Consider the following 22,290-nt stretch of genomic DNA (forward strand, 5'->3'; position numbering starts at 1 on the left):
TATTAGTCTTGCAGCTGTATTCTGTATGATTTGAAGTTTTTTGTGATACTGACCAAGAAATAGAACGTTACAGTAATCCAAGTGAGGGAGGACTGACATTTGGACTAGTAGTGCAAAGGCTTTTTGGTCAAAGAAGGGTCTGACTAGACATAGCTGTCTCATCTTGAATAGTGTTTTCCTCCATAGCTGATTAATACGGGAAGAGAAGGTGAGTGAAGAATCAAGCCAGACCCCTAATACTGTGGATTCAGATTTGACTGTAAAGCTTTGACCACTGGACAGTCGCTACAGACTGAGTTGGATCGATCTTTCATGCTGTTACTGGTAAGAGAAGCAGGATGTCATCTGCCTAAGACAATAGTAGTTTATCCCCAGGTGTATTGAGGCAAGGGATGACAAAGAGGTTGAACATGAGCAGAGGGTTGAGAAGGACTTGGAGATGACTGGAAATATGATGTTCAAAGGTGAGATGATTATCAATTAAAACACCTAAAACCTTCAGTGTGGACTCCAGAGGATAGGAAATCTGATTAATGGTGAAAGAATTGAGGACAGTGGGATTGTATGGATTAGTTATGACCAGAAATTTGGTTTTGTTCCTGTTCAGTTTTAATCTGAATTCCAATGCCCAGGACTCCATGAGGTCGAGGAATAATTTAATTTGATGCAGAATTTCAGGAATGTTTTATAAAAGGGAAGTAATATCCAATCTACTACCGGAGGGGGGGGGGGGGGGGGGGGGGGGATCATTACGTTGAATAGGACGGGAGAGAAAGGAGAGCCCTGTGGCACTACACAATCCATAACATTAGAATTCCTCTGTAATAAATAAAATGTTAATAAAAGAACTCTGCACCTGGCCCACAGGAAACTAAGGGGCCCTTTTACAAAGCTGCAGTGCCTGGGTTTCTTGCACGCTGAGGCCACCTTTAAAGTAAATGGCCGATTTTTGTATATCAGCAATAATGGCCATGTGCTAATTTTTCCATTAGCGTGTGAGCCCTTAACTACACTTATTTTTGAGGCGGTAAGGGCTCACATGTTAATCACATGCTAACCCATTAATGCTGAACATGGCCACTCCCCTCCCCCAAACATGCCCCCATTTCTAAAAAATAAAGGTTTAGCACATGGGAAGCGTGCATACATGCCAAAACTACTGCAGGATGCCTCAGGTAGGACTTTTTAACTTGCAGTAGTTCTGTACAAGGGCCTTTAAGTATCTTAATAACAATCCTGCCTTAAGATGGCTCAGTTTTCAGCCCTGAGTCCCGAGTTCACTTGGCTTTAAGGCACTACCTTGCCAGCAGGCTGAACGAATGCAGCCAAGACCGGTTTCTGTGGAAGAGAAATGATGTTCAAAGGTCTGTTTCTGAAGACTGTAGAGAATCTGTGCAAATCTCAGATGCATGTCAGAACTAGCTAAAGACAGTTAAAGGATGCTCTATGCCAGTGAAAGGACACAGATCAAACACAGCTTTTCCAAACAGACATCACTGAGACTAACCTGAGCTGCATGCCAATATTGAGGTTGTGCAAAAAATTTCCTCCAAAGGCCATGCAATCTTGAGATGTGAGGACAGCATGAATCCAGCCTGTAGCAATGAAAATAAAGTTACAGTGCAACCAGTGATTGTGCTATGACACAGCAAGCATAAGCAAGTGAAATTAACAAGGCAGGATACTTGGCTGGAGACAATGACAATCCTGCAGAGCTAATACAACACACAATCATGTCTGCTTTTCAAGAGTATCCATATTTACCTTTAACTAGTCCCTGCAGATACCTGAAGAGCAGACAGTACAAGTGTTTCTATAACACAAGTTTTGGTTCTGTGCAGATTTACAAAAAAATTTTAAACTTCTATATCGCAACTTATATATATATTAACACGAAAGCAGCATCTAAATTGAAGGCACACTCCTACTGATAAGCCAATGCAGACCAGCTCCTTGGGCACCACCGCTGTTTACTCTTATTTTATTTTACAAAATTCTATATTGCAAAATCTACCATTCTTAGCGGTGTACAAATTCTTTACATAAAGACTTAAAAACACATTAATCATCACATAATAGGCATCTTAACTCCTGTTCATAACCCTTCAAGTTTCAAGATAGCCAACCACAATGTTCATTCCTACTCAGCAAAAAGGCAGACTGAAAAAGATGTGTTAAATTCATTCACAGATCTAATTACTCTCAAAGATGTGGTAATTTGTTCCATAAAATAGGTCACATTACATAAAAAACTGAATGTCTATATTGCTCTAAATGCACCACTTGAAACAATGGTATATCAAACAAGTTAGATCTAGCAGATCTCAATGATCTCACTGGATGAAGCAAACGTAGACCTGCTGAGGTAACGGATGGTACAGAGTTAGTTACTACATTAAAGACTAACAATTTGTTTGCGTTCTGTTTTCTACCTCACTTGGTCTTGTTAGTCTTTTTTCTGTACCTCTCTTTTCTTTCTTTTTGTTTTTTTTTTAACACACCACCTGTTTACAAAGGTGCACTATAGGCGCTTTAGCGTTTTTAACGCATGTTAAATGCTAATGAACGTTAAACACTAACGCGCCTATAGGAATGTATTGGTGCATTAGGGTTTAATGCGCCTTAACTTTATAGGCCCGTTAAAAACACTAATGCACCTTAGTAAACATACCTCCAAGTATGATGTTGACTCCCATCTTCTGGGGACATTGTTCCTATTTCGGTCCCTGCCTCACAGCCATTCCCCTCTGCTCGGTTCCATTTGGATCTCCAGGTTTGGCTGCTACGTTAACACGTGCCCCCACTTTGAAGACTGGCCTTATTAACATGCATTCCCTGTCACAAAGGGACCCTTCACTGATGACCTTGTACGCTTTTATGCCCTTGACATCCTCTGTCTTACCAAGACATGGCTTACACCCATTGATACAGCCACCCTTCTCAAAGCCTCACTTCCTGGTTTTTCCTTCAATCAATTTCCCCGCCAGGATCGGAGGGGTGGAGGTGTCGCTTTCATGTACTCTAATACCCTTCGCATCTCACCTCACTCTTTCTGATATAGGTGTTTTGACATTTATTTTATTTCATTCATTTATCTATTCATTGCTTGATATACTGCCTAAACTGACATGCAGATCAAAGCAGTTTACAAATTCAAAAATTAAAAGCAAGAAAAAGGGAAGCAAACCATTCATTCAAGAGCAAAAGCACGGTAAAATATAACAGCTAAGCACCTGCCAGTGTGCAAATGGAATCGCCTTATTCACTCGAGTATGCATGCCAGAATAACCATGCTTCAAAAAGCACCTTGAATTTCTTAATATTGAGTTCGCTATCAGGCTCATTTTCAAAGCACTTAGCCTCCCAAAGTTACATAGAAACCTATGGAACTTAGCCTCCCAAAGTGCTTTGAAAATATGCCTCTATGTAATAACAAGGGCATAGAATTCCACAAATGTAGAGCCATAAAGAAGAAGCAATGACGTGTGCTTTCCATTTGAGCCAGTCAGGACCCTGGAAGGACCATACGATGGTCAAACTTCTGCACCTGTAATTTTTCTCTCTTTCTTGGTACATCTCAGGGGACTGGACTTTTGAAGTCACTGTGCCGGGAGGTTGAGGATAGTTCCGCTGACCATTCTCTAGTTGAATGTACAAAGCCAACTGATTTGTGTACAGAGTAGACCTTTTCTGATCTTTTTATATCTCAATCAATTTTGTAGTGGTCACCCAAGCAATTCAGTCAATCCTTCTGGGCTTGAAGAGACGTATGAGCACAATGATTCTATTCTGTCCGATTGCGGTCTGAACTCAAGCAGATTAGACTAGACATTTGACTGTGCCAAAGTTCTGGATTTTTCTGCCACACAGAAGGCAAGGTCTAACCTTGGTGAAATGAGTCAAAAATCAGAAAAATGTTGAAGAACAATATCAGGAGAGCTTCACTAAGCATCTGTTCAGCTGAGTGGAAAAAATAAAACTGAGCAGCTGAAAAGATTGTGCATGCTCAGAACATTATACTAAGTTCTGAATTCTGGAGAGCAGTACTGTCCTGGTGGTATGTCATGACATCATCCTTCTGTGCCTGACTCAATCCAGCTTCATAAACCAGTGTAGAACTCCTCACAGCAGTAAGGATTCTGCCATTAAAAAGCATAGACTAAATAATGCAACATATTATTTTAAGCCAGGAAAGTGTAGCCAATACTAAACAGCAACAAACAGAATCAATTTTCTTAGACCAAATGCCTGAATACATCTGATGAACATTGTCATGAAACACCTAGTCACCCGCCTGGGGTTACCCCGTGGCCACTTAGAGGGTCTATCCCCAGCACAGCTTGTCTGCCTGCACCTACTGCTTGTGCTCTACACTAGCACCCTCCTCCCACCGACTGGGTCACAACCGCCTCTGGGCAGTGGTCCCACAGTTCCAACACACAAACCTCCAGGATTCTTATCAGTCCAGACAGACAGAACAAACAAACAATTTTGTTTATTCTCAGAACTTGGAACAGTGGACAAAAATGTGCAATTGGCAAACAACAGGTAACTAAATATAACACTAACTAAACATTTGCATACTGGCTAAACAGTACCTGGGAAGATCAGGACATAGAATTCACTGAGCCTCAGCAAAGAGATCAGTCTCTCTTTCTTCCTAAGACTGAACGCAAAACCAGTAAAGTCCAAATCAGATGAGTTCCTGGACCAATCAGGGCCCAGTCAACAAGATTTCAAATATATATTGCTTTTTGCTTCCTGTTTGTGTCAAACTAAAGAAAAAAACGATCAGTTCTCTGTAACAGCTTTAAGCATAAACATGCACCATCTGCTGGCCAAATAGGAGAAATACACTTAAGATGTAATTAAAACAGGGAAATATCCAATACATTTTACAGGCTTTATTAAAATACACTGTTTCTTCACAAACATTCATTATGGTTATCAAGTTAACCATGGCATGGGGAAGGGGGGATACTGAAGAACTGGATCAAGGACAGAATACTAGATATAGTCTACTTGGATTTTAGCAAAGCCTTTGATAGGGTTCCTCGTAGGCGGCTCATGAATAAAACTGAGCGTACTGAAGTTATGACCCAAAGTGGAGAACTGGATTAGTTGGCAGACATATCAGAGGGTGGTGATAAATGGATTTGCTTGGAGGAAAGAAAGGAGGCTGACCCCTTCTCCATCTGCAATACGTTGAACTGCATTTCTCCACTGCTAGAACAGGGACTTGGGATCCTTCCACACCAAGAATGCAGTTTGTTTGTTTTTTGCCTAAAAGATAAGCTTTACTCACACATGCAATCCCTTCCTTTTCAGCCAAAAAATCCCCATATCACACACACAGTCTGCACAAGCATTGGGAATCTGACCTAGGACATTTCTCAGAAAGCTTCTTATCTTGTCTCCAAATATTTGCAGGTGTGGTGGAACATCTTTTGGTTGGAGGGACCAAACAAATCAATGTTCAGCTCTGTCCTCAAGCTCACCAGCCCATTCTGCTGCCTATGCCTGGCACTTAGGGGCACACACAAAACTGATGCCCTAGTGTCCCAATCCAAGTATGAAACTTTTGGCAAATATCAGAAGTCACCAATCTAGCTTTAAGAGCTATTGCTCAAGGGATAAAAGAAAATACAAACAAGTGTGGCTTGGATTTCCCCGAGGACATTGTCGATGGCGGTGGTATTCTAGCTAGGCTGCCATTCAGCTGCTGTCCAGTAAGACTGATCCTCAATTCGTTCTTCCCCCTAAAGCATAGGCTCATATACAGTCAGCCTCTGATACCAAAGATAAAGTGTCTTGCTGTATGTTTTCTGAAAAAAAAAAAAACCCACCCAAAACTGAATAATATACCCCTTTAAGCTTAATGTATTGGCTCTATTTTCCAACAGCAAATTCCACAGCTAAACTATATGCTCAGTGAAAAAATACTTTAAAAAAAGAAAAAACAAAACAAAAAAGTATTATACAGTCATGCTTTAATTCTGCATTCATTTTGCAAGACAGAAAAGCTAGAGCATGCCTCTTTCCTATTGTGTGTCCTGAGATACATCACTGGGACCGCAACCAACAGCAAATTACCAGCAGAAAGACCAATACAATAAAAGGCAGTTGGAATTTTTTTCAACATTTTTTTCTCAACCTGATTTTTAATGCAAAGATGCAGCTAAAAACAAAAGCACCTTTAAGCTTCTCAAGCTGCCTCTAAAAACAGAGCATAAACCTCACCTGTAGGGACAAACAGGGTGTGGCCTTGCTTGACAACACATTTGTAGCACTTATCCACCTTGTCTCCAAAATACTCTTCACTCTGTGTAACCGAAGAGCTCCAAGATTCATAGAGGGCCAGGTTCTCAGCTGTAGGCTTGATCAAGTAAAAGATTTTCTCACCCTATAGACAAGAAAAATACAGACATGATGGTACTTTACAAAATAAGCCTGCCTTAATTACTTTTTGCACCAGCACTGCAGATCAGTTTCTTCATTCGCTCTCTTTTTTATGGGGTACATCTGAAGAAAAGTTGTCTCTCCCTCTCCTCCACCAATGACAGGGGAAAGCATTTGCCTCTTTCCATCTCCTCCTCGAGGAGAAGGTGAAATTAGATCTTACCTGCTAATTTTCTTTCCTCTAGACCCTCCAGACCGGTCAAGACGCGTGGGTTATGTCCTCCTACCAGCAGAGGGAGACTGAGAAAACACTAAGCTTTTGAAGCCTGTATATATAACCTGTGCAGAACCTCCACTAGCCAGTATAACCCTGACAAAGCAGAGAAACAAAAAACACTAACAACAACTAGCAACCCTGTACGTGGTCACAGTAAACTGCAAAAACAAGAAACATCTTCCGCTTGCTCTTACGGAAACATGTTCCTTTGCCTTTGATAAAACAGTTGGGCTTCTACAGGTGGACTATCAAAGAAGAGCCTCACCTGTCCCAGACTCCTATCACAAAACAGAAATAAACAGAGTCTGCAATTAGAGAAACAACAATCTACAGCAGCCAAGAATTATCCAACAAACACACCTCCTGGCCTCCAATACAGACAGGGCGGGCTCTTGACCGGTCTGGAGGGTCTAGAGGAAAGAAAATTAGCAGGTAAGATCTAATTTCACCTTCCTCAGCGACCCTCCAGACCGGTCAAGACGCGTGGGACGTACCAGAGCAGTAACTAACTTACGGGAGGGACCTACTAAGGCCAGAGGTCAAAACTGCTGCCCCAAAGCGCACCTCGTCCTTCGCATGCACAGGAATCCTATAATGCTTCACAAAGGAATGCAACGAAAACCAAACCGCAGCCCGACAAATATCTAATGGAGAAATCATACTATTCTCCGCCCACGAGGCTGCCATTCCCCTAGTGGAATGAGCAGACCAGCACTAGGCACCACAGGACCCTTCACCAAGTAAGCAGATGCAACCGCCTCCTTCAACCACCGTGCTATGGTCACCTTAGGAGCCGCTGCACCCTTCTTTGGGCCACCATGAAGAACGAACAAACGGTCAGAGGCTCTGAAGTCCTGAGTTCCAGAGAGATAACAACTCAAAACTCTCCTGACATCCAGCTTGGCAATACCACGTTGCTCCGAATCTCCAGCCATATCACTGAACACTGGCAGAGAGATGACCTGATTAACATGGAACTCGGAAACCACCTTGGGCAAAAAAGGAAAGCACCGTCCGCAACGAAACCTTCCCTCAGAAAGGACAAAAATGGTTCCCTACAAGACAAAGCCTGAAGCTCTGAAACCCTCCGTGCTGAAGTAATCGCCACCAACAAGACCATCTTTAAAGATAAATCCTTACAAGATGCCGATACCAGAGGCCCAAACGGAGGCCTGATCAAAGCATTCAAAACTAGCTTCAAATCCCACGGAGGCACCATCCGTCACTGAGGCGGACGCAGCAACTTAACACCCTTCAAAAAACGCACTACCTGAGGCACAGAAGCGAAGGACTTTCACTGAAGCTTCCCACGAAAACATGACAAAGCTGCCACCTGAACCTTCAGTGTAGACAAGGCCAGACCCCTATCAACACCATCATGCAAAAATTCCAAAACTTCCACCACCAAAGAGCGAAACGGCCGAACTCGATGGTCTTCACACAAGTGCTCAAAGATTCTCCAAACCCGGACCTACGCCAAGGAAGTGGATCGTCTACGGCAACTCAACATCGTAGCAAAGCCACTGGACGAAAGCCCCTTCTTCTTCAACTTGTGCCGCTCAAGAGCCAAGCCGTAAGCGAAAACCGAGCCGGATCCGGCTTGATTATCGGGCCTTGACACAGAACTGATCCCAACAAAGGCAGGGCCGCCGCCCCTGCCAACCGCACCAGGTCTCCGTACCATGGTCGACGCTGCCAATCCGGAGCCACCAGAATCACCCGACCGGAGTGATGTTCGATGCGCTATATTACTTGACCGACTAACAGCCACGGAGGAAACACATACAGCCACTCCCGAGGCCAAGGCAACAGAAGAGCGTCGATTCCCTCCGCTCGAGGGTCTCTTCAGCGACTGAAAAAAAAAAAAAAAATCTCTGAACTTGCGCATAGCGAGCCGTTGCCCTAAGATCTATCACCGAAAGTCCCCAGACCGACACAACTCGCTGGAACACTGACCGAAGAAAAGACCACTCTCTGGGATCTAGAGTGTGCCTGCTGAGATAATCTGCATCTATGTGACCTACCCCGGCCACATGCGCTGCCAAGAGAGCCTGAGGATGAGTTCAACTGCGCCGCCAAGGCTCTTCGTCCCCCCTTGACGGTTGACATACGCTACTGCCATGGCGTTGTCGCAGAGCACTCGGACTGCCTTGTGGCGAACCACCGACGGCAAGGCCTGGAGCGCCACCCGAATGGCCCGAGTTCCAGCCGGTTTGATGGACCACTCTGCTTCTGCCCGAGACCACCGGCCTTGAGCTACCTGACTGAGACAATGTGGCCCCCCAACCTTGCAGACTGGCATCCGTGACCATTACCAGCCCCTGTGGGGACTCCCAAATTGCGCGGGTTGAGCCACCATCGAAGACTGAGACGAGGGGCCACCGACAGCGGACAACACCTCTCCAAGTCCTGCGACAGAGGGGACCAACGACTGAGCCGAGCTGACTGTACCTGACGCATGTGCGCCCTGGCCCACGGAACTACCTCTATGGTCGCCGCCATCAGGCCCAGGACCTGACGATAAGTATGGGCCGTCGGCGCCTTCTCTGCAAGGAACCGACGAATCGGACCCTGTAACTTGGAACCAAAAGGCCGCACGAAGGAAAGTGAAGATAAGCTTCCGTCAAATCCAGGGAAGTGAGAAACTCTCCTTTCCAGACCGCACCAGTGACCGACCGCAACGTCTCCATTCGGAAAGAGGGCACCTTGAGTGCCGCATTGACCCTTTTGAGATCTAAAATGGGACGAAAAGTGTCCTCTTTCTTGTGGGCCACAAAATAGATCAAATAGCACCCTGAGCGGTGCTGATCTGAAGGAACAGGAACCACGGCTCCCAACGCGAGCAGCCACCGCAGAGTGTCCCTCACTGCTGCCCTCTTGCTCCAAGACCGACAGAGGGATTCCAGAAACACTTCGGGAGAACAGCTTTCGAATTACAGCGCATATCCGCCTCGAAACACCTTGAGAACGCACTGATCTGACCTGATTTGGGCCCAGCTCTGGTAAAACAGACTCAGCCGAGCCCCAACATGCAACAGAGCCTAAGCCGCCACACCTTCATTGGGAATTGCGGCCTGAATACTAACCTCCCGCGGAAAAGCCACGCCCTCCGCGACGACTCTCACGAAAGAACTGTGTGCGCTGGAAAAACCGACCCCTAGAGGTCCTACTACTACTACTATTAAACATTTCTATAGCGCTACTAGACTTACGCAGCGCTGTACAAATTAACATGAAAAGACAGTCCCTGCTCAACAGAGCTTACAATCTAAATTGGACAGACGAACAGACAGCTAGGGGTAGGTCCCACTCGATCTGCCCGGCCTATACCGCTGAGCCTCCCTAAACCGTCCCCGAGAGGAACTAGTTCTGGCCCCTGCCTTGAACCGAAAATCTGGAAGCCATAGAACCTTGGTATCACTAAGACCTCACACTAACTTGTCCAAATCTTCTCCAAAGAGCATAGCTCCCTTAAGTGGCAGAGACCCACAACCATAGCCATATTTTTTGTCTGAAGTACGCAACAAATCATAAAAGCCTCAGACAAAAAGGATGAAGCAACATCTACCGAATCATCCAGGAGCTTCTCGGCCCAACGAAAACATGCCCGAGCTACCAGACCCCCACAAACCAAGGCCTGCAGGGCTAGAGCCGACAAAACAAAACTACGCTTGAGAAAAGATCCCAACCTTCTATCCTGAGGATCACGGAGGGCCGTTCCTCCATCAACCAGGATAGCCGTAGCTATAATTACTACTACTACTAACTAGCATTTCTAAAGCGCTACTAGGGTTACGCAGCGCTGTACAATTTAAACATAGGACAGTCCCTGCTCAAAGAGCTTACAATCTAAAAGACAAGAAAACAATCTAAAGACAAGTGAACAATCTAGAGGACGAGTGAACAGTTAGTCTGATAGGGTGGATAGATTGGGGTATTTTATATATCTCGAGTGGTTAGGCGCCGAAGGCAGCATTGAAGAGGTGAGCTTTAAGCAGAGATTTGAAGATGGGTAGGGAAGGGGCATGGCGTATGGGTGAAGGAAGATTGTTCCAGGCATGGGGTGAGGCAAGGCAGAATGGGCGGAGTCTGGAGTTGGCAGTGGTGGAGAAGGGTACTGAGAGAAGGGCTTTGTCCTGTGAGCGGAGGTTACGGGCGGGAACATAGGGGGAGATGAGGGTGGAGAGGTAGTGAGGAGCCGCGGACTGAGTGCATTTGTAGGTAAGGAGGAGGAGCTTGAATTGTATGCGATAACTGATCGGAAGCCAGTGAAGTGATTTGAGGAGAGGGGTGATATGAGTATATCGGTTTTGGCGGAATATAAGACGTGCAGCAGCGTTCTGAACTGAATGAAGGGGGGATAGATGGCTGAGTGGGAGGCCGGTGAGGAGTAAGTTGCAGTAATCAAGGCGAGAGGTAATGAGAGCGTGGACGAGAGTTCTGGTGGTGTGCTCAGAGAGGAAAGGGCGAATTTTGCTGATGTTGAAGAGGAAGAAGCGACAGGTTTTGGCAGTCTGTTGGATATGCGCAGAGAAGGAGAGGGAGGAGTCGAAAATGACTCCGAGGTTGCGGGCAGATGGGACAGGGAGGATAGGGGTGTTATCAACAGAGATAGAGAGTGGAGGAAGAGGAGAAGTGGGTTTAGGAGGAAAGACGAGGAGCTCGGTCTTGGACATGTTCAGCTTCAGGTGGCGGTTGGACATCCATGCCGCAATGTCGGATAAACAGGCCGATACCTTGGCCTGGGTCTCCACGGTGATGTCAGGTGTGGAGAGGTATAGCTGGGTGTCATCAGCATAAAGATGATACTGAAAACCATGAGACGAGATCAGCGAGCCCAGGGAAGAGGTGTAGATTGAGAAGAGAAGGGGTCCAAGGACAGATCCCTGGGGAACTCCAACAGATAGTGGGATGGGAGTGGAGGAAGATCCATGGGAGTGTACCCTGAAGGTGCGGTGGGAGAGATAAGAGGAGAACCAGGAGAGGACAGGGCCTTGGAACCCAAAAGAGGACAGCATGGCAAGAAGTAAATCATGGTTGACAGTGTCAAACGCGGCGGAAAGATCGAGGAGGATGAGGATGGAGTAGTGACCTCTGGATTTGGCCAGGAGCAGGTCGTTGCAAACTTTAGAGAGTGCTGTTTCTGTCGAGTGCAGAGGGCGAAAGCCGGATTGAAGTGGATCGAGGATGGCATGAGAGGAGAGAAAGTCAAGGCAGCGGCTGTGAACAGCGCGCTCAAGTATTTTGGAAAGGAAGGGTAAAAGAGAGATGGGGCGGTAGTTGGAGGGGCAGGTAGGGTCAAGTGAAGGTTTTTTGAGGAGAGGTGTGACAACGGCGTGCTTGAAGGTGTCAGGGACAGTTGCAGTGGAGAAAGAGAGGTTGAGGATGCGACAGATGGCGGGGGTGACAGTATGGGAGATGGTGTTGAGTAGGTTGGTGGGGATGGGATCAGAGGAACAGGTGGTGCATTTCGAGGAGGAAAGAAGGCGGGAAGTTTCATCCTTGGTGATCTCAGGAAAAGAGGAGAAAGAGACCTGGGTAGGTTGGTTGATGGAGAGGGTTAAAGGGTGAAGAGGAGGTGGTGGCTTGGTCGTGAACTCAAGGTTGATCTTTTGCACTTTGTCGCGGAAATAGTCGGCCAGTGATTGAGGAGAGAGAGAAGGGGGAGTAGGAGCGGGGGGCACTTTTAGGAGGGAGTTAAGGGTGGTGAAGAGACGACGAGGGTTGGAGCTGAGAGAATTGGTCAATTGGGTGTAATAGTCCTGTTTTGCACGGAATAGGGAGGAGTGGAGGGAGGTTAGCATGAATTTGTAGTGGAGGAAGTCTGGAAGGGTACGAGATTTCCTCCAGAGGCGCTCAGCGGATCGGGTGCAGGAGCGAAGGTAACGGATGCAAGGAGTCAGCCAGGGCTGGGGATTGGTGCGCTTTGTGGGACGGGAGATGGATGGCGCAAGGGTGTTCAAAGCAGAGGAGAGAGCGGTATTGTAGGCGGAGACCGCTTTGTCGACAGTTTCGGAGGACATGATGGAGGGGAGGAGATTAGAGATAGTAGATGATAAGGTGGAGGGGTCAATAGCCTGGAGGTTCCTGGAGGTGGTGGTTAAAGTTGGACGGGGTGGAGGGGGGGGGTGAAGAAGTGTGAATGTGATCAGGTGATGGTCGGAGAGAGGAAGAGCTGAGACGTGGAAATTGGAGGGTGAGCTGGAGGAGGAGAGGACGAGGTCAAGACAATGGCCGTCACGATGAGTAGGGGTGGTGGAGCACAGCTGGAGGTTGAAGGAGGATGTTAGGGTGAGGAACTTAGAAGCATGGGGGTCGGATAGGTCATCAGCATGTACGTTAAAGTCTCCGAGAATGAGGGACGGAGATGAGGGGTCAAGAAAGACAGAGAGCCAAGCATCAAAGTCGGTAAGGAAGGAAGGGAAGGATTTATCAGGGGGGCGGTAAATGACTGCCACTCTGAGTGGTAGCGGGTAGAATAGCCGGATGGAATGGGCTTCAAAGGATGAGAAGCAGTGAGACTGCGGTAGGTGGAGGGGTTGGAAACTACAGGAGGGTGAGAGTAGTAGCCCAACGCCTCCGCCGCGGCCAATTGGGCGGGGCGTGTGGGAGAAGAGATAGCCTCCATGGCAGAGGGCTGCAACGGAGGCAGAGTCTTCCGGGGAGAGCCAGGTTTCGGTTAGGGCGAGCAGTTGAAGGGAGCGAGAGATAAAGAGATCGTGGGTGAGAGGCAGTTTGTTGCAGACTGAGTGGGCATTCCACAAGGCGCATGAGAAGGGGAGGGAGGAGGGGGGAAGGAGGGGAATAGAGACGAGATTGGAGACATCCCGGGATCGTTCGCAAGGATAGGACGGGGACAGGTGAGGGGGACCTGGATTAGGGTTAATGTCTCCCGCGGATAGCAGGAGGAGGAGCAAGAGAGTGCGGAGGAGGGTGGGGGAGGTTGGGCGACGAAGGCGACGAAGACGGGGTGTACTGAGGAGGAAAGGGGATGGGTTAATGGCAGGAAGGAAGTGCCGAAGGTTGAGAGCCAGGAAGGAGGGGGACAAGAGGGATGGTAAGGTGAGGGATGGAGGTGAATAGGGTATTGCGGTGGCGGGCAGGGTGGGAGGGCAGCGAGTAGTTCTAATGGTAGACAGTGGGAGTGGGGGGGAAAGGAGATTAGGAAGGGACAGGGCAAGGAAGAGAACATGGACAGGGGCCATAGGTGGTGACTGAGGTGTAACAGGTGACAATATAGTGACTGAGGTGTTAAGCAGTTAACAGGTGTTAATGGGTGACTATGTAATGACTGAGGTGTTAAGCAGATAGATAGGGCTTGAAGCTAGGTTTTGGGTTGGCGATTAGATAAGTCAATGGCTGATAAGCTAGCAGGCAGGTAGGTAAGTCAATGGCTGAGAGGCTCGCAGGCAGGCAGGCAGGTTACTCGATGTGTTAGCAGTCAGATGGATTGGAGCAAGCCGGAACAAGCTGAAGCAAGCAGGAACAAGCCGGAACAGGCAGGTACAGATGGACAAGCTGGAACAAGCAGGAACAGATGAACTGTGTCAGGATGAGCAGACGGACAAGCTGGGATCAGGAAGACTGGAACGAGCTGGGATCAGGAAGACTGGAACGAGGTGGAACACGCTGGAGCAGAAGAATTGGAGTAAGCAAGGAGAGGCTGGGTCAGGCAGGCTGAAACACACTGGAGCCGATGGACAGCAAGGGGAAGGCTGGATCGGCAGCTGAAACTAGCTGGACACGCTGGATCCGGTGGACAGGGGCAAGCCGGAAGAAGCTGAATCAGGCGGACTGGAACACACTGGAGCCGATAGACTGGAAGGATCAGGCGGGCTGGAACAAGCTGGGCTCAGGAGAACTGGAACGAGCTGGAACACGCTGGCTGGATCAGGCGGGCTGGAATACGCTGGAGCCAATGGACTGGAACAAGCGGGCTGGAACACGCTGGAGCCGATGGAGTGGAACAAGCGGGGGAAGCTGGGTCAGGCGAACTGGAACAAACTGGGATCAGGAGGACTGGAACAAGCTTGAACACGTTGGGGCGGATTGACTGGAGCAAGCAGGGATTGACTGGAACAAGCTGGAGTGGGCTGGATCAGGTTGGAATGGGCTGGAACAAGCTGGAGCATTAGAGCAGGAACGAGCTGGCACACGGGCTGGAACAAGCTGGAACAGGCTAGGCCAGATGGGCTGGTATAAGCTGGATCAAGTTGGAGCAGAAGACAGCGGCACCGCAGGACTGGAACACGCTAGGACAAGCAGGTGCAGATGTACTGGGGCAAGTAGGAACAGCCGGACTTGGACAGGCAGGTGCAGGTGGACTGTAGCAAGTCGGAACAGACGGACTAAGCAAGCTGGAACGGATGGCCTGGATCAAGTTGGAGCGGATGGACTGGAACAGGCTCAGGCAGATGGGCTGGAACGGATGGACTGGAACAGCAGGTGGACTGTAGCAAGTCGGAACAGACGGACTAAGCAAGCTGGAACGGATGGCCTGGATCAAGTTGGAGCGGATGGACTGGAACAGGCTCAGGCAGATGGGCTGGAACGGATGGACTGGAACAAGCTGGAACAGGCAGGAGTAGGAGTAGCAGGGCCCGAGTAAGCTGGAACAGACAGATTGGGACAAGCAGAAGCAGGAGGGAGCAGAGCAGCGGGCTGGAGCAAGCCGGGTCGGAGCAGGCTGAAGGGCCAGAGCAAGCCAGGACAGAGGGCAGGCGGCAGACAGGCAGGACCAGAGCCAGTGAGGGCCACGGGACATGAACATGAGGTCCTAGGGAACAGCTGCCTGTGGACACCTGGCTCCCCAAGCTCCCACGTCAGCAGGATTAACACCAGGGCCAGCTGCCCAGGTCTCCTGGCTCTCAGATGGGCTAGGGAGAACGGCTGCCACGTGGACGCGTGGTCCCGGCCGCCCTCCGCCGACTCACCACCCTACCTCAAACTCCCACGCTGTGCCGGTCGCCAGGCAGCGGAACGAGACGGCTGCCACGTGGACGCGCGGTCCTGGGCCGCACAGCTTCGATTGCCCCGCCACCGCTGCTCTCGACCTCCTGCCTGCTTGTGCGCTGATACAGCCACGCCGATCCGTACAGCGACACGAGGCAGTAGGAGGCGCTGACTCCGTGAGCGATTCCCTCCTTGGCTACTGTCCTGGGGTTCACGCTGCGATTGCGAGACACTGGGAACCGACCCTTCGATCGGTTCTCAGCGGAGCTCTTCGCAGTGCTTCCTCTCGGTCCGTTCCGGTTCGATCTAGGACGGTCCAGGATAGCGCTGAACAGCGCTGGTAAGTCCTAATCTTAGGACCTCCGAAGCTCAACACGGAGCCTCCTACCTGGCGGCCATCTTGTACCACTGCCGTCACTACTGCATCTACCATGGGAGCCTTAAAGGAATCCCTATCGTCCTGAGGGAGGGGATAAAGCCTCACCATTGCCTTTGCCACCTTACACGGCAAATCCCATTCCTGACAAATCATCTCCCGGAGATCCTTGTTCATAGGGAAGGATCACGCCTGACGCTGAATGCCCTTCACCAACGGATCCTGGACAGTTTCCCCCAAAGCCTCCTCAGGACCAAACTGAAGGGTGGACGACACCTGATCTATGAGTTCTGACAGCTCATCTTTATGGAAAATCCGCACTACTGAAGGATCCTCTCCAGGAATCCAACAATCCTGCTCCTGAGAGCCGTCAATTCCATCTGACTCCCCCAGATCACTAAGCGCAGCTTCTGCAGCTACAGGAGAAAAACATTGCCTGTCCTCTGACCACTCTAACCGTGGTCTCTCAGCCAAGCAGAAAACAGCCCCCTCTTCCAATTGGGGGGGGGGAGGGGGTCCCGATCTCCAGGCCTGATACCGCGTCCAGACAAAATCTGGAGGAAAGCCCACCATTCCTGGACCGTCATTAGGCCCTTTTGTGCCAAAAACGGAGGCCGCAGGCCCAAAAACAGCTGGCTCCACGGGCCGTGTCGGACTCAAGATGGCGGCTGTTCCCGCCGAAACTGTTCCCGCTGACAGCGGCCCTGCCTACGCTCTCGCTGACCCGGAGACTCCCGACACCATCGATCCCTCCGCGGTCAAGTCGGGGGGAGCCACAGCCACTTTTATAGGTGCACCGCAAAGCTACACTGAGCGCCCGGTGCCTCTACCCCTCGCCACAAGCACGCGCGACATCGGAGGAGCTGGGCCGCCATAAACCATGAGGGACGGGAAAAGCTGTTCAGCAAACGCGCCAAACCAAAATCTCACTCACACTGCAAAAGCACTGAAGAAAGCGCTGCTCCCTCGTTCCAGCAAGGAATCTAAACCCCGCTGAAAATAAAGAAATAAATGCCCTTAAAGGCACAGTACTCCAACTCTGGCAGCTGGAAATTGTAAGGCACTCAAGGCTACAATACTGAGAAAGCAGCCGAGGCACAAAGCTGCCAAGCAAAACGAAATAGAATAACTGACCTTAAAGGCACAGTACTCTAATTCTGGCATCTGGAAATTGTAAGGCACTCAAGGCTACAATACTGAGAAAGCAGCCGAGGCACAAAGCTGCCAAGCAAAACGAAATAGAATAACTGACCTTAAAGGCACAGTACTCTAATTCTGGCATCTGGAAATTGTAAGGCACTCAAGGCTACAATACTGAGAAAGCAGCCGAGGCACAAAGCTGGCAAGCAAAATGAAATACAATAACTGACCTTAAAGGCACAGTACTCTAACTCTGGCATCTGGAAATTGTAAGGCACTCAAGGCTACAATACTGAGAAAGCAGCCGAGGCACAAAGCTGCCAAGCAAACAGAAATAGAGAGCAGCACAGGGGGAGGGACCCAAACATAGGTGTAACACCCCAGGGGGAAAAAACTGGGCCCCACCAGACCCAGGGCCCCAAAGCACTTTTTTTTTTTTTTTTACACACACGTACAGGGTACTGCAACAGAATAAAGTTTGGAAGGAAAAAATCCTACGACCCAATGACAAACTACCTCACCAGATTATTGGAGACTGCACAGACTGTCAACTGCTACCTCTGCTGAGACTGAGAAAATACTGGCTAGTGGAGGTTCTGCACAGGTTATATATACAGGCTTCAAAAGCTTAGTGTTTTCTCAGTCTCCCTCTGCTGGTAGGAGGACATAACCCACGCGTCTTGACCGGTCTGGAGGGTCGCTGAGGAAGACTATTTCTCCACTCAGGGAAGATCCCGTTTGCCATACCTACTGCTAGTACCCCATGGTTCACCCAACTATGTTCCAGGTGCTGGGGCGACTCCCAGTTCTACCCCAAATCATTCAGGCTTCCACTACCATGGCTCCATCCAGTTGTATCCCTTGTGGTGACTCCCAGATCTACTGATCCATTAGATGCACCTCACAGTTACAGCACATGCCATATCAGTTATATCATCCTCTCGGATTTATATTCTACACTTTTCCTTCTAGTGCTAACTCTCCCCAATCTTATTCCCCACTTCAAACCACTTCAGGCCTCAAGACTCCACTGCCCATTCTCTATTGTCTTCATCCAAGCAAACACATCTTCTGTATACCTGGAAATGATTCCTGCATCAGGAAACGTTTTCTTCACCCAACGCGTAATTAAACTCTGGAATTCGTTGCCGGAGAACGTAGTGAAGGCGGTTAGCTTGGCAGAGTTTAAAAAGGGGTTGGACGGTTTCCTAAAGGACAAGTCCATAAACCACTACTAAATGGACTTCAGAAAAATCCACAATTTCGGGAATAACTTGTATAAAATGTTTGTACGTTTGGGTAGCTTGCCAGGTGCCCTTGACCTGGATTGGCCGCTGTCGGGGACAGGATGCTGGGTTCGATGGACCTTTGGTCTTTTCCCAGTATGGCATTACTTATGTACTTAACTTCTACAGGGTTTCTAGGAATACAGAGCACTGTATACATATGCATAAGAGACCATCCCAACCCGATAGAGCTGTTCCATTTATATGGGGAAAGAGCAGAAATATGGTATCAAACAGAAGACTAGGGAACTATGATTTGATTAGGACCAGACAGAGAATGACATACAAACTCAGGAAGTCCATTCCAAGTGTACAGTGTAGCAAAGTGGGAGGAACAGAGTCTGCAGCTAGCAGTGAAAAAGGGGCCACAGATAAGCTTATCCAATAAGTGGAGTTCCTGAGAAAGGGGTGTAGGGAGGGATAGAGGTAATAAGCTGTAGAAGGAATGCACTTGTAGGCAACAAAGGGTTAAGTGAGTTGCCCAAGATTACAAGGAGCTGCAGTGGGAATCGAACCCAGGCTGCCAGGATCGAAACCTGCCGCACTCACCATTAGGCCACTCCTCCACTACAGGCATAAAAGTGGCTATTTACATGTGAAGCTATTTCTAAAATAGAGGGTCTTAGTCTTCAGACCAGACTCTGAAAGATAAAACCATAAAAGAGCCATGCTGGGTCAGACCAAGGTCCATTAAGCCTAGCATCCTGTGTCACAAGTACCCGATGATCTATTTCCTACAGTTAATTTTCCAGAGATGAAGTTAATGGGTCTCCCAAGATTAGCTGGCTTATAATTTTCTTTAATGGACTTTCCCTCCAGAAACTTGTTCAATTCTCTTTTGAATTCGCTGTGTTGGTCATCTCGATCACCTCTGGCAACACCATCCACCGGCTTAATTACATGCTGCATGAAACAAATTTTCAATCTGTTTGGCCATTAGTTTCATGGTGTGCCCTCTTGTTTTAACATTTGACATATTAAACAACTGTTCCACCCCACTCAATTTTCTAAATCATCATATCCCCTTTCAAGTCATCTTCTCTGCAAGCTGAAGAGTCCAACTTCTTAGCCACATCTGAACGTGGTGGTGGACAAAAAAACTGAGGCAGGCTGTAAAGGAACTTTTGTGCATGCTTGAACAAGACTTACCCATTTCCATAAAACTTTAAATTTGGTCCAGCAGGACCCTAATGATCATGTGACAACAGTGGCTGATCTGCTTGTCTCCAGAGAATACAAATGCAACTTACCCACAGAACATGGTACCAGACCGAGGTGCCACCAAAGTCAATGTGAAAATCCGTGTAACTGCCCTCCACACCCATCAGGCAATACTTCTGAACAAAGGGCTTAGGGAAGACAGAATCGTCTGGCCAGTAATTCTCCACCCAAGAGAGTTTTTTGGCAATATCTGGCACTTTCACCAAATCAGACATCCTAAAAGAGAGAATTATTTAGATATGTCTGGATCATATTACTCATTATACACCCTTCCCAATTATTCTTTATCATCACAGTACACTCTTCCTAACAGTTCCCTTAAAAACAATCGCCATTAGATGATAACCTTGGTTTGAGAAACGGGCCTTTTTTACTAGTATTAAATATGTAATTCAAAAATACTATTATATGCTCTGATAATCCACTGGATAGAAGATCTAACTAGCAGAACTAGGCTATGCTTTGAAAGAAAAACTCATCCCCATTTTGATCCCTTGGAAAAAAATACAGCAGCAAGAAATAGCCAAAAGGAAAACTGCCTACAAAGACCAAAGGTTTAATTGCTTCCAAGCCCTTAGGCTAGAATAAAGAGATGATGTCATTCCCTGAATGCTATGCAATAATTTATAACCTGACAGCATGTGCCCAAGGATGCAGATGTCAGAATCCTAGTTCAGTAGCACTGTGGGACAGTGCGAGACCAGTCAGATGAGTAGATGGAATGCATAACCAGATGCTCAATTGATGCTTGGGAGAGAGATGGTAAATAAAGGGGAAAAATAGTGAGACAAAGAAAAATGCCGCAAACACAGGAACAGACGCTGGCTTGGTTGGTATTCCTCACTGGATAATTCCTTCATCTATTGACAGCTACGAATTCATAGCTCGGAAGGTCAGGCTAGATTTGCTCAATCACTTAAATTTTCTTCTTCATTTATTTTCACCTTTTCTTTTAACATTGTACGGACAACAGGAGCTACCTAATGTGTCTTTTGTTTTAAGAGGTTTGAGAGTTGAGAAAGAATATTAAGGTTTGGACTGAAATGTTAATCTGGGACAAACTGAATCAAAGGTCTAAACTTCTCCCTGAAAAAGCCACTATTTTTAAAGAAAACTGCACTGATAACTCTGCTTCCTCAAGACAGAGCAGAAAGACCAATGAAAGCTGGTTAAGGTGCAATTTTCAAACTGTCCACGATACTTTGAAATTCAGTGAAAGTTCACATAGTTAAAAAACAGAAACACATCCTTTTCCATCTATTTTTGTGCAAATAAACGTTTTCTGTGGGTTACATGTTTTCAACTTGAAAATACAACCCGTGCGTGTTATTTTCTGATCCCACCCAAAACCTACTGTCAGCAATGCTTTTCAGACAGAAGGCAGATTATATCTGTACCTCTTGTGAAGGAAGTGATAAAACCCCCTTGAAACAGGCAGTGAACCTGTTGGACGCTGGTGTTAAGTAAATCTGATTTCAAAGAAAACTAAAGGTCATTTAATTCTTATAGAGATCTGACTCACATTCAATTCATTTGGAAGTAGAATTGTTGAAAACTCTACTAATCAAGTTATTTCAACAATTTAAAAGTATTTATCAAACAGATAACGATTATGCAACAATTGCTAGCAGCCTTTTTATTGCTGCCTCCAAAATTGTTTGTAAAGTTCTCTACAAGGAATTATTTTGAAGGAAAATACCATTCATCATTCACTTTCCTGGAGTGCGTAAGCGGCACAAACTTGCAATCATAATAGGACACAAATTTTCAGATGGTCAATTCATGTTTGTAGATCACTATTTATCTATGAAAATGGCTATGATGACAACCTTCTACAAAAATAAAAACTTTCCCAGATATAATTAGATTCGTTAATGGCATCCCTGTCCTTTTATTTTTTGTAAGCTGGTTTGATAGGTTTATGAAAGACATATCAAGTCGAAAAGTGTATGCTTTAAGCAATGCACACAGCATGTCTGCCGAAGTGTCGGGGGGGGGGGGGGGGGGGGGAGGGATGGGGTGTAACAGAGCAGCAAAGATCTGAAGGATTAAGTGGAGATGCTATCCATTCATAATCGGCTCCCAATGCCAGAGTTGGGTGAGAGAGTGGGGACAAGCAATTCATTTGGGGACCAGGTGCAGGTGCGTAGTGTGGATGTCTAGATATTTTGTGGGCTTTAACAGTGCAGATTATGCAGGAATGGTGTCGTGTATACCTCAAAGGAGATGCAAGTGTGGGGGAGTATCTGTATGTGTAAGCAGGGGGAGCAGCAGCAAAACGGAGTAACTGTATGAATGCAGGGAGTGGGGGTTTGTGGGCTCAAAGGAAGTACATGGGACTACAGCCATCAGTACACAGGAGTGCAGGAGGTGTGCCTCTGAATACAGGGGTGACAGGGTGCTTGTAAATCCTGGGGATTTACTGGGTGTGCTCAAGAGTGCTGCCCTTTAATCCCGCCAATCTGACCCCTCCCATCTGTGCTACCCTTCATCAGCTTAAATAATCCTGACTGGATCTGGGGACTCCCACAGTCTTTACTGGAGATTGCTGGAGACTTCTGCTGGCACTTCGTATTTAACTGGAACATTTCTATGTGCAGACAGATGCAAGCAGACAGACGGACACACCAACCCTTAAG

The 22,290-nt window shown here is 47.6% G+C and overlaps 1 protein-coding gene across 1 annotated transcript in view; it reads right to left on the reverse strand.

Annotated features, from left to right (window-relative positions):
- The window catches only part of KDM7A (lysine demethylase 7A), an 83,840-nt gene that overhangs the window by 30,478 nt on the left and 31,072 nt on the right, over positions 1–22,290 (reverse strand). The window contains 3 exon segments of the mRNA XM_030214130.1: positions 1,508–1,595; positions 6,241–6,403; positions 19,681–19,867. Coding sequence (XP_030069990.1) covers positions 1,508–1,595; positions 6,241–6,403; positions 19,681–19,867 — 438 coding nt within the window.

Source organism: Microcaecilia unicolor, chromosome 9 (assembly GCF_901765095.1).
Source record: "Microcaecilia unicolor chromosome 9, aMicUni1.1, whole genome shotgun sequence".
In the NCBI taxonomy this organism is placed as follows: domain Eukaryota; kingdom Metazoa; phylum Chordata; class Amphibia; order Gymnophiona; family Siphonopidae; genus Microcaecilia; species Microcaecilia unicolor.